At 41.0% G+C, this 16,878-nt stretch overlaps 1 protein-coding gene across 1 annotated transcript in view; it reads right to left on the reverse strand.

The window, feature by feature from the left end:
- Positions 1–13,758, reverse strand: part of SLCO6A1 (solute carrier organic anion transporter family member 6A1) — a 104,492-nt gene extending 90,734 nt beyond the window's left edge. Inside the window, exons 1-5 of the mRNA XM_069592742.1 lie at positions 13,658–13,758; positions 11,986–12,878; positions 8,860–9,108; positions 8,157–8,315; positions 6,265–7,581 (exon numbers count right to left, since the gene is read on the reverse strand). Coding sequence (XP_069448843.1) covers positions 6,265–6,622 — 358 coding nt within the window. The 5' untranslated portion in view covers positions 6,623–7,581; positions 8,157–8,315; positions 8,860–9,108; positions 11,986–12,878; positions 13,658–13,758. The remainder of the gene's footprint in view (positions 1–6,264; positions 7,582–8,156; positions 8,316–8,859; positions 9,109–11,985; positions 12,879–13,657) is intronic.
- Positions 13,759–16,878: the final 3,120 nt, after the last annotated feature.

Below are 16,878 nucleotides of genomic sequence, written 5' to 3' on the forward strand. Positions count from 1 at the left end.
GGAGAGGACTCTGAGCCCATGGAATATTCTGCCATATAAGAGTACTTTTTATATGCTGGAGGCCTTGGGCCACAAAGTACCATTTTGGTCAGATAGTTTATGTTAGCAACATGATTTGCAGTGAATGCCTTTTCTGTTGTGTGTGAGGGGTGGGATAATAGAGTCTGAGTAGCTGAGGTCAGTCACAGAGATGTTGCATGTTTACATGCCTGAGACCCCCCCCACACACCTCAAAAAAAAAAACCCTGAATACCCAGGCTCACATGGTTGAGCTTCCTTGGTTGGTAACTCTTTGCAAGTGTTGTCATACATTATTGCTAAAAGTATTAAGCAGTCCCTGTGACTCCACTGGGAATGGACAATGGAAGCTTGGCCTGGTTTCTTCTGGACATTGTCTCATATGCCTTTTCCCTTTGTTAATTTCAATCTGTATACTTTCAGTATAATAAATGATATTCATGAGTATAACATCTTTCTCTGAGTCCTTCTAATGAATCACTTAGGCTGAGTGAGGTTTTAGAGATGTCCAAAATAATAGTTAATAAATTTTGAAGTGGTTAAGGCCTCCAAATGACTCTTTATGGCAAAGCATAATATTTTCATTGAGAAAACACTCTTTATAAGTATGTAAGTATCTAACAAGCTAAAGAAAACACTACTAAATAAAGAATATCTTCAGTTATATCTTTGCACCAAAATATTTCAGCCTAACACTCAGTTCAGAAAATCGTTCTTTGACAAATACTTTACAAAACAAAGCTCTTCAAATAAATTGTCTCTGTTTGTGATTATTTTCAATATTTCACCAAGTTTAAGTGTCCAAATTCATGTCTCCTTAATTTCAATTCAATATATGAAAATGAATCATTGTAATTTACTAAATTTTAAAAACAAAAGGCCATATGAACAAATGCATAAAACACATTTGACAAAATCTGACACCTTTTTGTAATAAAAACACTTGATGAAAACATGATTCAAACACACGTGAAACACTCCTTTGAGAGAAGGAGAAGGAGAACTTCATAAATTAATGAAGTACATATATGCAAAACCTACAGCATACTGAAAAATTTAACTACAGATGTAGCATATGATCCAGCAATTTCACTCCTAGGTATAAATTCCAGAGAAATGAAAACATGTGTCCACGCAAATATTTACACACAGTTCCAGTTCCATGTTTAAGGAGTTTAGACATCACCACTATATCCTAAGTAACAAACTGAATAGACTTCAAAAATAACACTCTTCTTGGATACATAAAAGATGGGAAGACAAAGGGCAAACTTGACAAAATTTTGAATTCAACTGTCATCACAATTCATTAACCCATACATTTAATTTTGTGTTTGATTTCCAGAAATATGTGGTTAAAAAAAAAGTGATAGCTTATTTCAGGGCTTTCATGGGAGCCCTCAAATTTTCAGATGAAAACTTGAACTGAGAGTTAACAAACCCAAGTCTGTCATTTTTCCTTCACAAGTGCTTCAGTTCAGTTCAGCTCAGTTCAGTCACTCAGTCATGTCCGACTCTTTGCGACTCCATGAACTGCAGCAGGCCAGGCCTCCCTGCCCATCACCAACTCCCAGAGTTTACCCAAACTCATGTCCATTGAGTCGGTGATGCCATCCAACCATCTAATCCTCTATCGTTCCCTTCTCCTCCTGCCTTCAATCTTTCCCAGCATCAGAGTCTTTTCAAAAGAGTCAGCTCTTTGCATCAGGTGGCCAAAGTATTGGAGCTTCAGCTTCAACATCAGTCCTTCCAATGAACACCCAGGACTGATCTCCTCTAGGATGGACTGGTTGGATCTCATTGCAGTCCAAGAGACTCTCAAGAGTCTTCTCCAACACCGCAGTTCAAAAGCATCAATTCTTCAGTGCTCAGCTTTATAGTCCAACTCTCACATCTATACATGAGTACTGAAAAAACCATAGCCTTGACCAGATGGACCTTTGTTAACAAAGTAATGTCTCTGCTTTTTAATCTGCTATCTAGGTTGGTCATAACTTTTCTTCCAAGGAGTAAATGTCTTTTAATTTCATGGCTGCAATCACCATCTGCTGTGATTTGGGAGCCCAGAAAAATAAAGTCAGCCACTGTTTCCACTGTTTCCCCATCTATTTCCCATGAAGTGATGGGACAGGATGCCATGATCTTCGTTTTCTGAATGTTGAGCCAACTTTTTCACTCTCCTCTTTCACTTTCATCAAAAGGCTCTTTAGTTCTTCTTCACTTTCTGCCATAAGGGTGGTGTCATCTGCATATCTGAGGTTATTGATATTTCTCCCAGCAATCTTGATTCCAGCTTGTGCTTCCTCCAGCCCAGCATTTCCCATGATGTACTCTTCATAGAAGTTAAATAAGCAGGGTGACAATATACAGCCTTGATATACTCCTTTTCCTAATTGGAACCAGTCTGTTGTTCCATGTCCAGTTCTAACTGTTGCTTCCTGACCTGAGTACAGGTTTCTCAAGAGGCAAGTCAGGTGGTCTGGTATTCCTAAAGGGCACTCAAAACATCCCATCCAATACCAGGGTCCTTATAGTCATGATTACTATCATAAGGTAAACTATAGCATCCACTCAGCTTTCAAGGTACATGCTTCACCTGGCATTTCATCCCAGTCAAGCACAGGTGATACCTTGATTAATCATGATAAGAATTACCAGCCATTTTCCACTGGCAAAGAGCTCAGCATTTCACTCAAGATTAAAGGCCCAACAAAACCAACCCTAAAATACCAGCTTTATGAGTATATATATCTTCTGGTACTACTCCTGATACCAATTTCATACTATTCTTAATCCAATCAGAAGAGAGAAACCACACAGTAATTTGAACAAGAAAAGTTTAACATAAAGAATCATTAGCTATAATGGGATATTTGCAAAACAAGGCATTATAGTTACAAGTAAAGAGAATGCTAAATATAGAAACAGCCAGTATGAGGAAGAGTCATTTCCCTTAGGACTGAGAGAGAGCATTCAAGGGCTAAAAGCCAGACCTTGTGAATAGTGCACAGCCGTGGCTTACTGAATGACCAAGAAGTCACTGTGATGCCATGCTAACAAAACTAGCAGGAAATCTATACTCTAAAACTTTGTGGTAGGTCTCCTTCTATGTGGTGGGGAGATCTCTTCATGAGAGATACCAGAGGGAGCTGCCAGCCACTGAGGGCTTCTGGCCACCATGTACTGCAGGAGAGGGATACCAGAGAAGATGCAAACACGCAGGAGCCTGATGACAGAGAAAGCTGTACACACTGCAGAGGCTCGCCAAGCAAACATTCTGGAACCAAGAAGCAATATTTCCTGTGCAGTGGCTCTCCAGTACCTCCTACTGCCAAAATTGAACACTCTTACAGGTAGGGGAAAAAAAAAAATTAGAGGGCCAAGGTCCATTTCCACAGAGTAGGCAAAATGGATGTTTGGAACTGAGAGGCAATAAATTGACAAATTGTTTCTGACAGAGTTCATGTAGGCACCCAATCTTACATAAACTCTTTCAGAAAAAACAAGAGAAAGGAATGTACCCACATTTAATGAAACCAGTATAACCTGATACTAAAGACAGGCAAAAACATTCCAAGGAAACTACAAACCAATATCCTCATTAAAAAAAAAAATTCTTAGCAAAATGTTCACAAACTGAATCCAGCAATCTATTAAAAAGAAAGAAAAAAAGATAGCAATAAGGGTTTATCCCAGGAATACAAGGTTGATTAAACATCCAAAAATCAAAAAGCACAATATATAATGTTAGTAGAATAAATAAATGAATATGATGGTCTCAACTGATACAGGAAAAAAACACTTGATAAAACGTAACACCATTGATGATAAAAAAAAATTCCCAACTAACTAAAAATAAAAGGAAACATCTGCGAATCGATAACAAGTATCCACAAAAAATCTGCAGTAAATATGTTTAATTGTGAAAGGCTAAATGATTTCTACCTAAAATCAGGAAAAATAAATTAATATCTCTTTCAAAACTTCTATTCAACACTGTACTGGAGGTCCTAGTCACTGCAAGAAATCAAGAAAAAGAAATAAAAAGCATACAGACTGGGAAGAAAGAAGTAAAATTGTCCTGATTCACAGATGACATGATCATGTAGTTAAAAATTCTAAGGAATCTGCCAAAAGGCTCCTAAAAGTAATAAATTACTATAGCAAACCTGCAGAAGCGAAGACCTAAGTAAACAGATACACAACGGTCAGGTATCAAAACACTCGATATTGTTAAGATCTCAATTTTGTCACTCACCATTCTGAAGCAAGGTTTTCCTGTATCTGTTTGTTTACCAAAACACTCATTCATTTCCTGATTCAAAAAGTATTCTACATCCCCAGCTATTACTGTACCTATTTGTCAAGGCATAATTCAAATTCTTCTTTCCCAAAGAAATGTCTTTGATGATTTTTCAAGACAAACTGATGACTATCAATATTTGTTCCTCTCATATGGTTCTTATCACATACATCCTTTTTACTGATGTTATTTAGATACAGCATTTTACAGCAAAAACAGACCATGTTTGGCAGCTTCCAATATCGTCAGTGTAAAAAGGCTCGTGAAGAATTTACATGTCATGGGAGTGGTGAGGGTTGTGGCCAAGCAGAAAATATATGCCCCCTCTATTGTTTAGTCGCTAAGTCGCACTCAACCCTTTGCAACCCCAAAGGCTGTAGCCTGCCAGATGCTTCTGTACACGGCATTTTCCAGGCAAGGATACTAGAGTGGGTTGCCATTTCTTGCAATGCAGGAGACCTGGGTTCGATCCCTGGGTCGGGAAGATGCCCTGGAGAAGGAAATGGCAACCCACTCCAGTGTTCTTGCCTGGAGAATCCCATGGACAGCGGAGCCTGTTGGGCTACAGTCCACGGGGTCGCAAAGAGTCAGACACGACTGAGCGACCTCACTTTCACTTTCTCCAACGTGACCCTCTAAAGGCATTCAGATTCACATTTTTCGTCCAGCTGTGCGGACAAACATAAACACCTTAGAGTTTGGGTTCTCTGATATCGTCTGAGGTCCCACACCACCTCTTTAATTCACACACGAGGAAACAAGATCCTGGAGGGAAGTGGCTTGGTCAGGGGGTCTCAAAATTATGGGTAGAAGCAGAAACCACCTGGTGGTCACGTTCTTTCTGACCTTATTTTAATCCTCTAAGTGACTCGGCCTTGAGTGAAGGAGCTTCTCTGGGTTGGTGACCAAACACACCTGGCGAAATGACTCAACAACACCCTCATCCCGTCAAGTTACCTGGTGGCCAGGCCCCACTATGAGGAAGAATTAAGTCAAACCTGGGGCCTGAGGAGCTGAAGTAAACCAGGGCGGGGCCCTGTGAACCTGCGCGGATTCCAGACGCGCCTGGAGAACGCTGGCGAGCACATCCACATGGAGCCGGGCCTCCCCACCACACCACTTCCTCAGGGTAGAGGGGCCTCTGCCCTCTGGCGCCCCACTCAGCCCTCCTGGGGCTCTCGCCCCTCGTCCACCTCCTCAGTGTAGGGGGCCCTCTGGCGCCCCCTTCAGCCCTCCCCGAGCGCCTGGCCCCTTGTCCGCCTCCTCAGTGTAGGGGGGCCTTTGGCGCCCCCTCAGCCCTCCCCGGGTGCCTCACCCCTTGTCCACCTCCTCAGTGTAGGGGGCCCTCTGGCGCCCCCTTCAGCCCTCCCCGGGCACCTCGCCCCTTGTCCACCTCCTCAGTGTAGGGAGCCCTCTGGCACCCCCCTCAGCCCTCCCCAGGCGCCTCACCCCTCGTCCGCCTCCTCAGTGTAAGGAGCCCTCTGGCGCCCCCCCTCAGCCCTCCTGGGGCTCTCGCCCCTTATCCACCTCCTCAGTGTAGGGGGCCCTCTGGCGCCCCCCTCAGCCCTCCTGGGGCTCTCGCCCCTTATCCACCTCCTCAGTGTAGGGAGCCCTCTGGCGCCCCCCTCAGCCCTCCTGGGGCTCTCGCCCCTTATCCACCTCCTCAGTGTAGGGGGCCCTCTGGCGCCCCCCTCAGCCCTCCTGGGGCTCTCGCCCCTTATCCACCTCCTCAGTGTAGGGGGCCCTCTGGCGCCCCCTTCAGCCCTCCTGGGGCTCTCGCCCCTTATCCACCTCCTCAGTGTAGGGAGCCCTCTGGCGCCCCCTTCAGCCCTCCTGGGGCTCTCGCCCCTTATCCACCTCCTCAGTGTAGGGAGCCCTCTGGCGCCCCCTTCAGCCCACGCCAGAACGCGCTCTCCTCGACGCAGCCCCCTCGGCGGGCTTACATTGAGCCATGACCAGAATGCAGAAGAAAATCAGGAAGCAACGGACGTCGTTAAAACGCTGACACCAGGGGAAAACCAGACAGCTCCAGCCGCAGGGCCCCTCCAAAGTCCCTTTCCGCTGTCCGAGTCCTGTTTTGGCGCCGCGCTGCGTGGCCCCAGCCTGGCCGCCTCCCTGTTTGCTGAAAGCGCCGAGCTTCAGGAGGCTAATCGGGAAGATCCTGAAATGCGGGCGCCTCAGTCCGGCCTTCTTGGCCTTGGCCGCGGGTGGCCCGGAGGGCGCACCCTGCTCGGCCTGCGACTGCACCTGCTCCTGGGCCTGCGCCACCTCCGGCTGCACCTGCACCAGGCTCCGCTGCATCACGCTGAGCCGGGGCCGTGGCTGGTCTCAGCCAGAAACAAGCCTGCCAGGCCTGGAGGTCGGGGACCGGTGGGCCACCAGGGCCGCCGGCAACCCCAGCCTTCAGGGGGAACGTTTCTCCTTGGGCAGGAGGCAAACGTCCCACGGGGAGGTTGGCAGTTGCCCCAGGAGAACGTCCGGGGCTGCTTCCTGCTTTGCTTCCACGTGGGGCAGGGGGTGGGGTGGAGGGAACGCTAGTCCTACTGCGTGTGTGTGTGTGTGAGAGAGAGAGAGAGAGAGTAACTAGGTCGTGTCCGACTTTGCGACCCCATGGACTGTAGCCCATCCACCAGCTCCTCTGTCCATGGGATTCTCCAGGCAAGCGTACTGGAGTGGGTAGCCATTTCCTTATCCAGGGGATCTTCCCAACCCAGGGATCGAACCCACAGTTTCCTGCTTTGCAAGCCGATTCTTTACTGTCTGAGCCATCGGGGAAGTCCCCTCAGTTTTGCTAGATTATTATAGCTGCTCACATGGACAGGGGCCCCCAGAGGAACTCGGATGGAAGAGATCCATTAGGGCCTTCAATCCACCACAATCGAAGGATGTTGCTGCTGCTGCTGCTAAGTCACTTCAGTCGTGTCTGACTCTGTGCGACCCCATAGACGTCAGCCCACCAGGCTCCCTCGTCCCTGGGATTCTCCAGGAAAGAACACTGGAGTGGGTTGCCATTTCCTTCTCCAATGCATGAAAGTGAAAAGTGAAAGTGAAGTCGCTCAGTCATGTCCGACTCTTAGCGACCCCATGGACAGCAGCCCTCCAGGCTCCTCCGTCCAGGGGATTTTCCAGGCAAGAGTACTGGAGTGGGGTGCCATTGCCTTCTCCGAGATACAATCTGAACATTGTTAAATAACTGGGGAATCAGAAGACGTGGCGGGTGGAGGGATTTTCTTTTCCATTAGAGCAGGTTGTTTTTGTACCTGGAAAATAAATCACATGCTAGATCCCATCCCCCTATGTAGGGAAGAAAATAATAATTCTTTCTGTTCTTAACGAGGTATACAGATTCTGGAACAATAATTTCTATGTGAAAAACACCTAGCAAATGGATGAAAACCAGCAAAGATGAAAAGACAATGTACTTTCCCAGGTATAAAATTTTTTTCTGAAGAGAAAAGAGGTAAGAGAATATTACCAGGATATGAAATGTGTTTTTATGTAAAAATGCAAATTCTTACTGGTTTTTTTTTTCCCATAGGCAAAAATATAAGTTATTTGGGACATAACATTTGGGGAGGATGACTTTCCAGGAGAAAATTAAACTTTCGTTCCTCCCATGGATTAGATGTTGTATTATCAAAAACAAGCCACCAGGACAACAAGTTTTTGTGCTGCTAGCATGGTACTAGGGCTGCCCTAATGGTACTGGGGCTTTGAGAAGAGCTGAAAAAGAAGGCAGCCCACACACCGGCTGCCTGAGGCCGGGGTTTCCTCAACAGATCTGTATGCATATGGGTGAATGGAAATGTTATTTTTCCTATACTAAGAAACTTACCTTGTCAAATATGTGTAACTCCATAGAGGAGCAATGTCCTAGTTTTCCCATCTTCATCTCTATGATGAATATTCATTGGAAGGACTGATGCTGAAGCTGAAGTTTCGATACTTTGGCCACCTGATATGAAGAGCTGATGCACTGGAAAAGACCCTGATGCTGGGGAAGATAGAAGGCAAAAGGAGAAGAGGACAGCAGAGCACACAATGGTTAGAGAGCGTCACCAACTCAATGGACATCAGTTTGAGCAAACTCTGGAAGATAGTGAAGGACAGGGAGGCCTGGCATGCTGCAGTCCATGGGGTTGCAAAGAGTCAGACACGACTTAGCAACTGAACAGCAACAATCATACTCAAATAGGATTCTCCCTTCATATTGCTTCATGACATTAATAAGCATAAAGGAAACAGGAGGTAGGAAAGGGGTAACTCATTTTCTTGTGCTTTGGTACCAGACTGGGCACTACCTGAAAGAAGGAAAAAGTCAACACTGATCAAAATAAATGATGCTAGTACTTTTGCTTCTACTCAAAAATACAAAGAGCCATAATGAATGTTACCCCCACTCTACCAATGACAATAACCAAAAGAAATAAGCAAAAAGAAAACTAGAAATAATATTTTAAAAATTGTCACTTTTTTGAGCCTATCAGAGAACTATATTTCCAAAGCAATCAGGTGAAATGACTCCAAGGGTAACATACCTGGGAAGAGGGATGAGACAAACCGTTTCATCTTTGGCAGAGTTTGAGAACCACTGATGCAAGAATGTGGCCACCTCTAAAGATCCCTTTGAAATGGTATCAGTTCAGTTCGGTCGCTCAGTCGTATTTGACCCTTTGCGACCCCATGGACCGCAGCACTCCAGACCTCCCTCCATCATCAACTCCCGGAGTTTACTCAAACTCATGTCCATTGAGTTAGTGATGCCATCCAACCATCTCATCCTTTGTCTGTTAAGAAAAAGAGGGTGAAGAGCCTCAAGAATAATGTTTATTTATGACACGTACCATCCTGTAAACTTTCTTCCCTCTCCTGTGGTCTTCATTCCTGTGGCTTCGAGTTGTAAATGTGAACTGTAAACCCTGAAATATCAAAGTCCTAAAATAACCCTATAAGAACTACACAATACAAACTTTCTCCATACTTCTTACTGATTTGATGTTTTGGTCACAGGTTAGTTGAGAGAGTGAAAATGAAGTGGAAAGGGATGGATAAAGTAATGAAATGTCAGTAGACAGCTCCTGAATGTCAGTATCAGCTTTCAGAATTATGTGAAGTATCAGCTTTCAGAATGTTACTTGTCCTTACATTTAATACTAAGAATGAAGTTGATGCTTACACTACGTTCTAAAGACATACCATCAACACTCTGAGTGTACAGAAAACAGTGAATATATATCCTTTAGAACTCAACTGATCAACTGCCTTCACCCAGTGCCTTTATTTCTTTTTCCCTCCTTCTTTCCCTTTCTCCCCCTCTGCTTGTTCTGGATCATTTTTCATTTGACATCAGTCATCCTTAGAGAGAGTTCTAGACATTTAGCTTCAGAAACCTCAAGAGACTCACAAACTGTTTCATCTTTGGTACAGTAATCTCCACAGATTACCAGAAGAGTTGTTGAATTTACCTTTATTTTATTAGAATTCCCAGGTAGTATTGGTTACAGAGCTTTCTCCTTTTCCTCTCTAATAAAAGGAATACAATAGATCCCAAGGTATCACAAGGGGAATTCTAAAATTCTTCACTTAAACTAAAATTAAAGCACAATAATCTTTTCCTTGTGTCAGTGAGCTTTGAGGTTAACTAGTTAGACCTTTCTCATCAGTTTTTATTTTGAGAACAAATACCATTTTATTTTCCATTCTTCATAACTTTTCCAAAGTTGTACAATTTTGACTTAAGGTATTTTTTTGAACTTCAACTTTTTTTCACATAATATCTTTGTATTCTGTCTCCTAATATTTCTCATTTGATTCCAAAAACCTCTTCTAAGACTTTCAAGTGTGTCATAATGGTAAATTATAAAAATAGTACCACAAGTTGTTATCATGCAAGTGACAGACTGGTTTCTTCTTAGATAGGAACATTTTTAACTAGTGATTTGAAAGCTCTTTTCCAACAATTAAGAGCACGTTTTCATTATGAAGTCTTGGCTTACTAACAGGTTTCAAAAAAAAAAAAACCTGTCCATGAGTTTGTACAGAGAATTGTACATTTGGACAAAGTCCATTTCACATTTCTGTGTGATTTTTTTTTCATAACTTTTATTACATGGCAAATTAAGTTCAACCTGTATAAATTTAAAAACAATCAAAAAGAAATATTAAAAAAACAAATCATTCTACTCTTCATAACCCTCAAATTTTGAACTAGGTTACATGATGATAAGTAAATATAAAAATCTTTAAATTAAGATAATGTGATGGAACTAAATATGCAGCAAATATATTCAAATAAAATATATTTAAGCTAATATATTTTAACAGAAAATAGTTATTATAATAAATGGAAAACATACTACATTTGAAATCAGAGACCTAGGTCAATATCTGTCTTCCTTACTTATTAACATTGTCTTTGACAAGTCACTTAAATTCTCTTAACCCAAGAATCTTTATTTATAAAATGAGATTCTTCCTATCTTACTTGTTTCATATGGTTGTTGTGAAAAATCAAGGGTGACAATACAAATTAAAATGAATTATAACTACAAAATATATACATTGTAAATTTAAAAATAAATATTAAAATAAAATTTTTAAGTAATTTAAATTTAAAAATATAAAAAGAAAATGTTAACAAAATTACCACAACTCTTTCTTCAATGTCTACTGCCAGGATTTACTTCTAGTTTAAAATAAAGTGTCATTATTTACCACACTAAGATCTTAAAGGGTAAACTGCTTTGTTAGCATATGTTTCCATTTCTAGAGTCTAGGATATTTGTTGGATTTTCAAAACTGAAAAGAAGGAGGAAGCAAAAAGAACTGAAATTCGTTCCCTGCCTACTCTCTATCAATCACTGTGCTAGGTATTTAGCATTTCACTCAGTTTTTCAGATATACTGGCTCAGGAAAGTTAAGCATTTTGCTTAAAATATCACATGAATCAGGAGGAAGTATTTCTGTATTTGATGTAGTTTCAAGGGTTCTTGACAAGGGGCTATTTTGCCCCTGGGGTTCACTTGACAATGTCTACAGACATGTTTGTCTGTCACAGTTCAGGGTGAGGAGTAGGATTCTGCTGAATATCCCACAATGCATAGGAACAGCTTCCACAATAAATAATTATCAAGCTCTAAATGTCAATAGTGCCGAGATTAAAATGTCTTGGTCAGATTTCAAAGCTCATGCTCACTCTACCATGTAAGGTTGAAAATAAAAGCTATTTCCATGTTTATTCCACAACACTGAGCTGTCACAGATGTACCAGGTTCAACCTTAGATATATTCTGTTTTGAGTCTGTTTGGGAAACTCCACTTTAAGATCCCACTAAATTATCTTTTTATTCAAGCAGTAAAGAAGGTTTCTGGAAAATGTTCATGCTAATCAGTCCAAGGAAAATGACTCGAGGTCAGAGAGCAAGGATGATTTTGAGAAAGGCTGGAGGCCTGTTACTCAAATCACATCCTGGCTTCTTCTCCCTCACCCCCACCAAACAGCACTGTGTCCTAGTAAGAGAGGAACGCAAGCAAACACTAAAGGAGTTTTTTATGAAGCTTCCCTCTCTTTGAATACCAAAGAGAGGAAAGAATACTATTCCTATTTGGAGTGGCTTCTTGGAAAATGACGCAGGAACATGAAAAAAGCAATACTGTGCCCGAACCTAAGTTTGGGTCAGAAGAACTTCACATTTGGAAGCAGATCACACTGGAGCTTAATGGTGTCCAAGAATCTGTATCTTCAAAATACTTTTATACAGGTTTGGCAGCCAACGATAATTCTAGAGCTAGAAAAGAGAAGTCTATAAAGCCAATATTTTTGTATTCCTTGACTCTGTGAATTGTACCAACATCCACTCAGTTACAAGTCTTGGTGAAAAAAAAAAATTGAAAGTGTTAGTCACTCAGTTGTGTCCTACTTTTGCAACCCCATGGACTATAGCTGTCACTCTCCAGGCAAGAATGGAATTCTCCAGGCAGAAATACTGGAGTGGGTAGCCATTCCTTTCTCCAGGGGATCTTCCCAACCCAGAGATCAAACCTCGGTCTCCTTCATTGCTGCCAAATTCTTCACCGTCTGAGCCACCAGGGACAAGTCTTGGTAGTCATCTGTAATTTCTTCTTCTTCCTAACTCCTTGGAACTCTTCAAACCCAGTGATAGAAGAGGTTTTCTAGTATTGCAATCTATTTACATGCTTTACTCACAGAGACTCTATGTAATATTTAATTGGAATAAAGGAGTCCGTAGTTGAAAAGTTATTTGAAGTCTGTGCTTTTCCAGGTTGAGATCTGCGGGGCTCTTCCTGCTCTGACTGCTGCCTTCTGACTGACTTTATATGACTTTGATCATCAGGTTCCTGCTCTATTCAGTTCATTGTGACTTCCCAGAGAGTTCATGCCACCATTTCAGTTTGACCACATAAATCTCCATTAAAACAAGCATCTGAGGGACTTCCCTGTAGGTCCAGTGGTTAAGACTTTGCCTTCCAATGCACAGGGTACGGGTTCAATCCCTGGTTGGAGAGCTAAGATCCCGTGTGCCTCGTAGCCAAAAAACTGAAACATAAAACAGAAGCAATATTGTAACAAATTCAATAAACTCTTTAAAAATGGGCCACATCAAAAAAATTACTTAGCACAGAGATCCTGGTACATAAGAAACATGCAGAAAATATTAGTTAACATTATTCAACAACAACAAAAACAAAACAAAACATCTGGTTGTTTTTGTATATAGTTTTCTCCACTAAACCAAAAGCATCTTGAGGGCACAGTACTTAGCACTTTGGAGAACTTAATTAATATTTGATTAGCAATTGATTAATTAACTAATTAAAAGTGAATGCTACATGAAGCAAATGACTAAACTAGTGGAAACTATTAGTAATAGTTAAGAAAATCTTTAAAGGGGCATGGAGCATATTACTGGGCTGAAGATAAAACCAGAGAACTATTGTCTTTGGATTAATTTACCCTGGGAAAGCTATGCAGAAAACAAAAGAGCATTCATTCCATGAACAGAAGATTTTATAAGAACCATTTTTAGCTAGAAATATTAGACCAGCTATGATTCTGCAAATAACATGTTAGCCTTTAATATCTGCATATATCTGGATTATTAATCACATTACTGACTTGGATAGCAAAGCCTTCCTTATCAAGGAAACTGACAGAGATGATCTGCTTTCTGCTGATGCTGATTTATTGATCTTTGACTTGTCTTCAAGGTTATTTGAGTCATCCTTTATGCAAAGATACAACTATATGACCATGCAGTCATATTTTAAATAACCAATGATGTTTAAAGTATCCATGGAGGGAAAAAAATTATTTACCCCCTTAAGAATGTAAATCTGGACGTCACTACTGAAAGCAGTAGGTGGCAGACTTAAAGAGATATGTCCTTTTCACTGTGCAAGACAACATGTGTTAGAACGTCATTGCAACAGCACCAGTGTTATTTATTAGCACAACTGCACCCTAAAGGAAAGAGGAAGTCCAAGGGGGAAGTTCTGCCCATGGCTTAACTTTTGTGGTGGGTGTTCTGATTACAAAATTTTTTAAGTCTAAATGAGTGTCAAAAAGAAATAATATATGATTCTTTTTTAACTTTAGCCAGAAATAAGACCTTTTAAGTTTCTAAGTCTCTAAGAAACAAAAGTTATAAAACAGTGCTGTCCAATAGAAACAAAATCTCAGCACATGTGTAATTAAAATTTTTCTAGTCAAGAGGGAGGGGACATATGTGTACCTATGGCTGGCTCACGCTGATGTTTAGCAGAAACAAACAAAATTCTGTAAAGCAACTATCCTTATATTAAAAATAAAATTTTTAAAAAGATTTGTAAAAGTACAAAAAAGAATTTTATAGTACCACCATAAAAAATAAAAAAGAGTGAAATTCATTTGAATTATATATTTCCTTTAACCAAATATGCTCAAAATACTGACCTTTCAGCATGTTATCAATATTTTTAAGGCATTAACTATAAGAAGATAATTTACATTCTTTTATTCCTACTAAGTCTTCAGTATTTAGTGTGTATTTTACACTTGGAGCACATCTCAGTATGTACTGGCTGCATTCCAAGCGCTCAGTAGCCACATGTGGCTGGTGGCTACTATAGTGGGGAGTGCAGTTACAGAGGTTCATTTTTAGTTTGAAAATCTAAGTCTGTAAGTTATTTTAGGGCTAGAATTTAAATCACAGAATTAACAATAATTTTTTTAGTTATTCGTTATTTAACCAATGCTTTTGTGTTCTTTCATAACTTAACATACAATGAGGCTTTTTCCATTTTTATAAACAAATTTGTTTTTTTTAAGTCAAGCTAAATTACTTAGTTGTGTCTTTTTTTTTAATCTCAGGGTTTATTCAAGTCGAGAAGTGTCTAATCACAAGATTTATTATGTAATAGAGGACTTCCCTTGTGGCTCAGATGGTAAAGCGTCTGCCTACAATGCAGGAGACCTGGGTTCGATCCCTGGGTCGGGAAGGTCCTCTGGAGAAGGAAATGGCAATCCATTCCAGTACTCTTGCCTGGAAAATCCCATGGATGGAGGAGCATGGTAGGCTACAGTCTATGGGGTCGCAAAGAGTCAGACACGACTGAGCAACTTCACTTCACTTATTATGTAATAGAGGGCACTGTCATCCAGTTGCAAGAACTGTAGCCAAGTATTTAAGAAGAAACAGTGGCTCTTTCCTGCCTTATACTTTTAACCTCAGTAAATATCATACTCAAAACTCCATGTTGATTCTGTTTTTATGGTGGCACAATATCTACAAGGAATTTCATTGTATGAATTTAATATAATTTATTTAGCCACTCTCATATTGATGAAATTGGCTTGTTTCCAATTTTTGCTCTGACAGTACTGAAATGAATATCTTCATGTGTAGAATATTTTCCCAAAAGACAGATTGCTGAGTTAGTAGCTTTTCATAGAAAATGTAAATAAGAATTATAAAGCATATTCCAATTGTAGTAATACTAAATATGAATAAACTATGTTTGAATATATAAAAGTATGGATATTAAAATTCTTTTGCATGTTTTCTAGAAGTTAACAAGTTACTATTGCATAAAATTTCAATGTAGGTATTAAAATACAGCTGCTGAATAAAGCAGCCCCTGATAAATTTAGCAGACCAAGAACTTGAGATATTTCAAGAGATCAGCTTGAATAAAACAATGAATGTTTATAATGTGCTGGTAAATATCCCCCATCTAAGATTTATTTTGGCTAAAATCTCTAAACTTGTATATAGGAAGAACTAAGGAAAGTTATGACCAACTTAGATAGCATATTCAGAAGCAGAGACATTATTTTGTCAACGAAGATCCATCTAGTCAGGGCTATGGTTTTTCCTAGTCAGGTATGGATGTGAGAGTTGGACTGTGAAGAAAGCTGAGAACAGAAGAATTGATGGTTTTGAACTGTGGTGTTGGAGAAGACTCTTGAGAGTCCCTTGGACTGCAAGGAGATCCAACCAGTCCATTCTAAAGGCGATCAGTCCTGGTGTTCATTGGAAGGACTGATGCTAAAGCTGAAACTCCAATACTTTGGCCATCTGATGCGAAGAATTGACTCATTGGAAAAGACTCTGATGTTGGGAGGGATTGGGGGCAGGAGAAGAAAGGGACGACAGAGGATGAGATGGCTGGATGGCATCACTGACTCGATGGACATGGGTTTGGGTGGACTCCAGGAGTTGGTGATGGACAGGGAGGCCTGGCATGCTGCAATTCATGGGATCGCAAAGAGTCAGACAAGACTGAGCAACTGAACTGAACTGACTCACTAAAGTAACCTGTTAAGAGTAATTCATATAACTCTTTTTGATGAATCACAAATCAGATACATGATGGTACAGATTACTGTAACATAGTTTAATATAGGAATGACCTCAACTATTAAGGGATATAGAACTGTGTTCAGTTCAGTCACTCAGTCACTCTTTGCGACCCTATGGACTGCAGCAGGACAGGCCTCCCTGTCCATCACCAACTACGGGAGTTTACTCAAAATCATGTGCATCGCATCAGTGATGCCATCCAACCATTTCATTCTCTGTTGTCCCCTTCTCCTCCTGCCTTCAATCTTTCCCAGCATCAGGGTCTTATCCAGTGACTCAGTTCTTCGCATCAGGTGGCCAGAGTATTGGAGTTTCAGCTTTAGCATCAGTCCTTCCAATGAATGTTCAGGACTGATTTCCTTTAGGATGGACTGGTTGGATCTCCTTGTGGTCCAAGGGACTCTTAAGAGTCTTCTCCAACATCACAGTTCAAAAGCATAAATTCTTCATCACTCAGCTTTCTTTACAGTCTAACTCTCACATTCACACATGACCACTGGAAAAAACATGGCTTTGACTAGATGGACCTTTGTTGGCAAAGTAATGTCTCTGCTTTTTAATATGCTTTCTAAGTTGGTCATAGCTTTTCTTCCAAGGAGCAAGTGTCTCTTAATTTCATGGCTGCAGTCACCATCTGCAGTGATTTTGGAGCCCGAAAAAATAAAGTCTGTCACTGTTTCCATTGTTTCTGCATCT

The sequence above is a fragment of the Ovis canadensis genome, chromosome 5 (assembly GCF_042477335.2).
Source record: "Ovis canadensis isolate MfBH-ARS-UI-01 breed Bighorn chromosome 5, ARS-UI_OviCan_v2, whole genome shotgun sequence".
Lineage (NCBI taxonomy): Eukaryota > Metazoa > Chordata > Mammalia > Artiodactyla > Bovidae > Ovis > Ovis canadensis.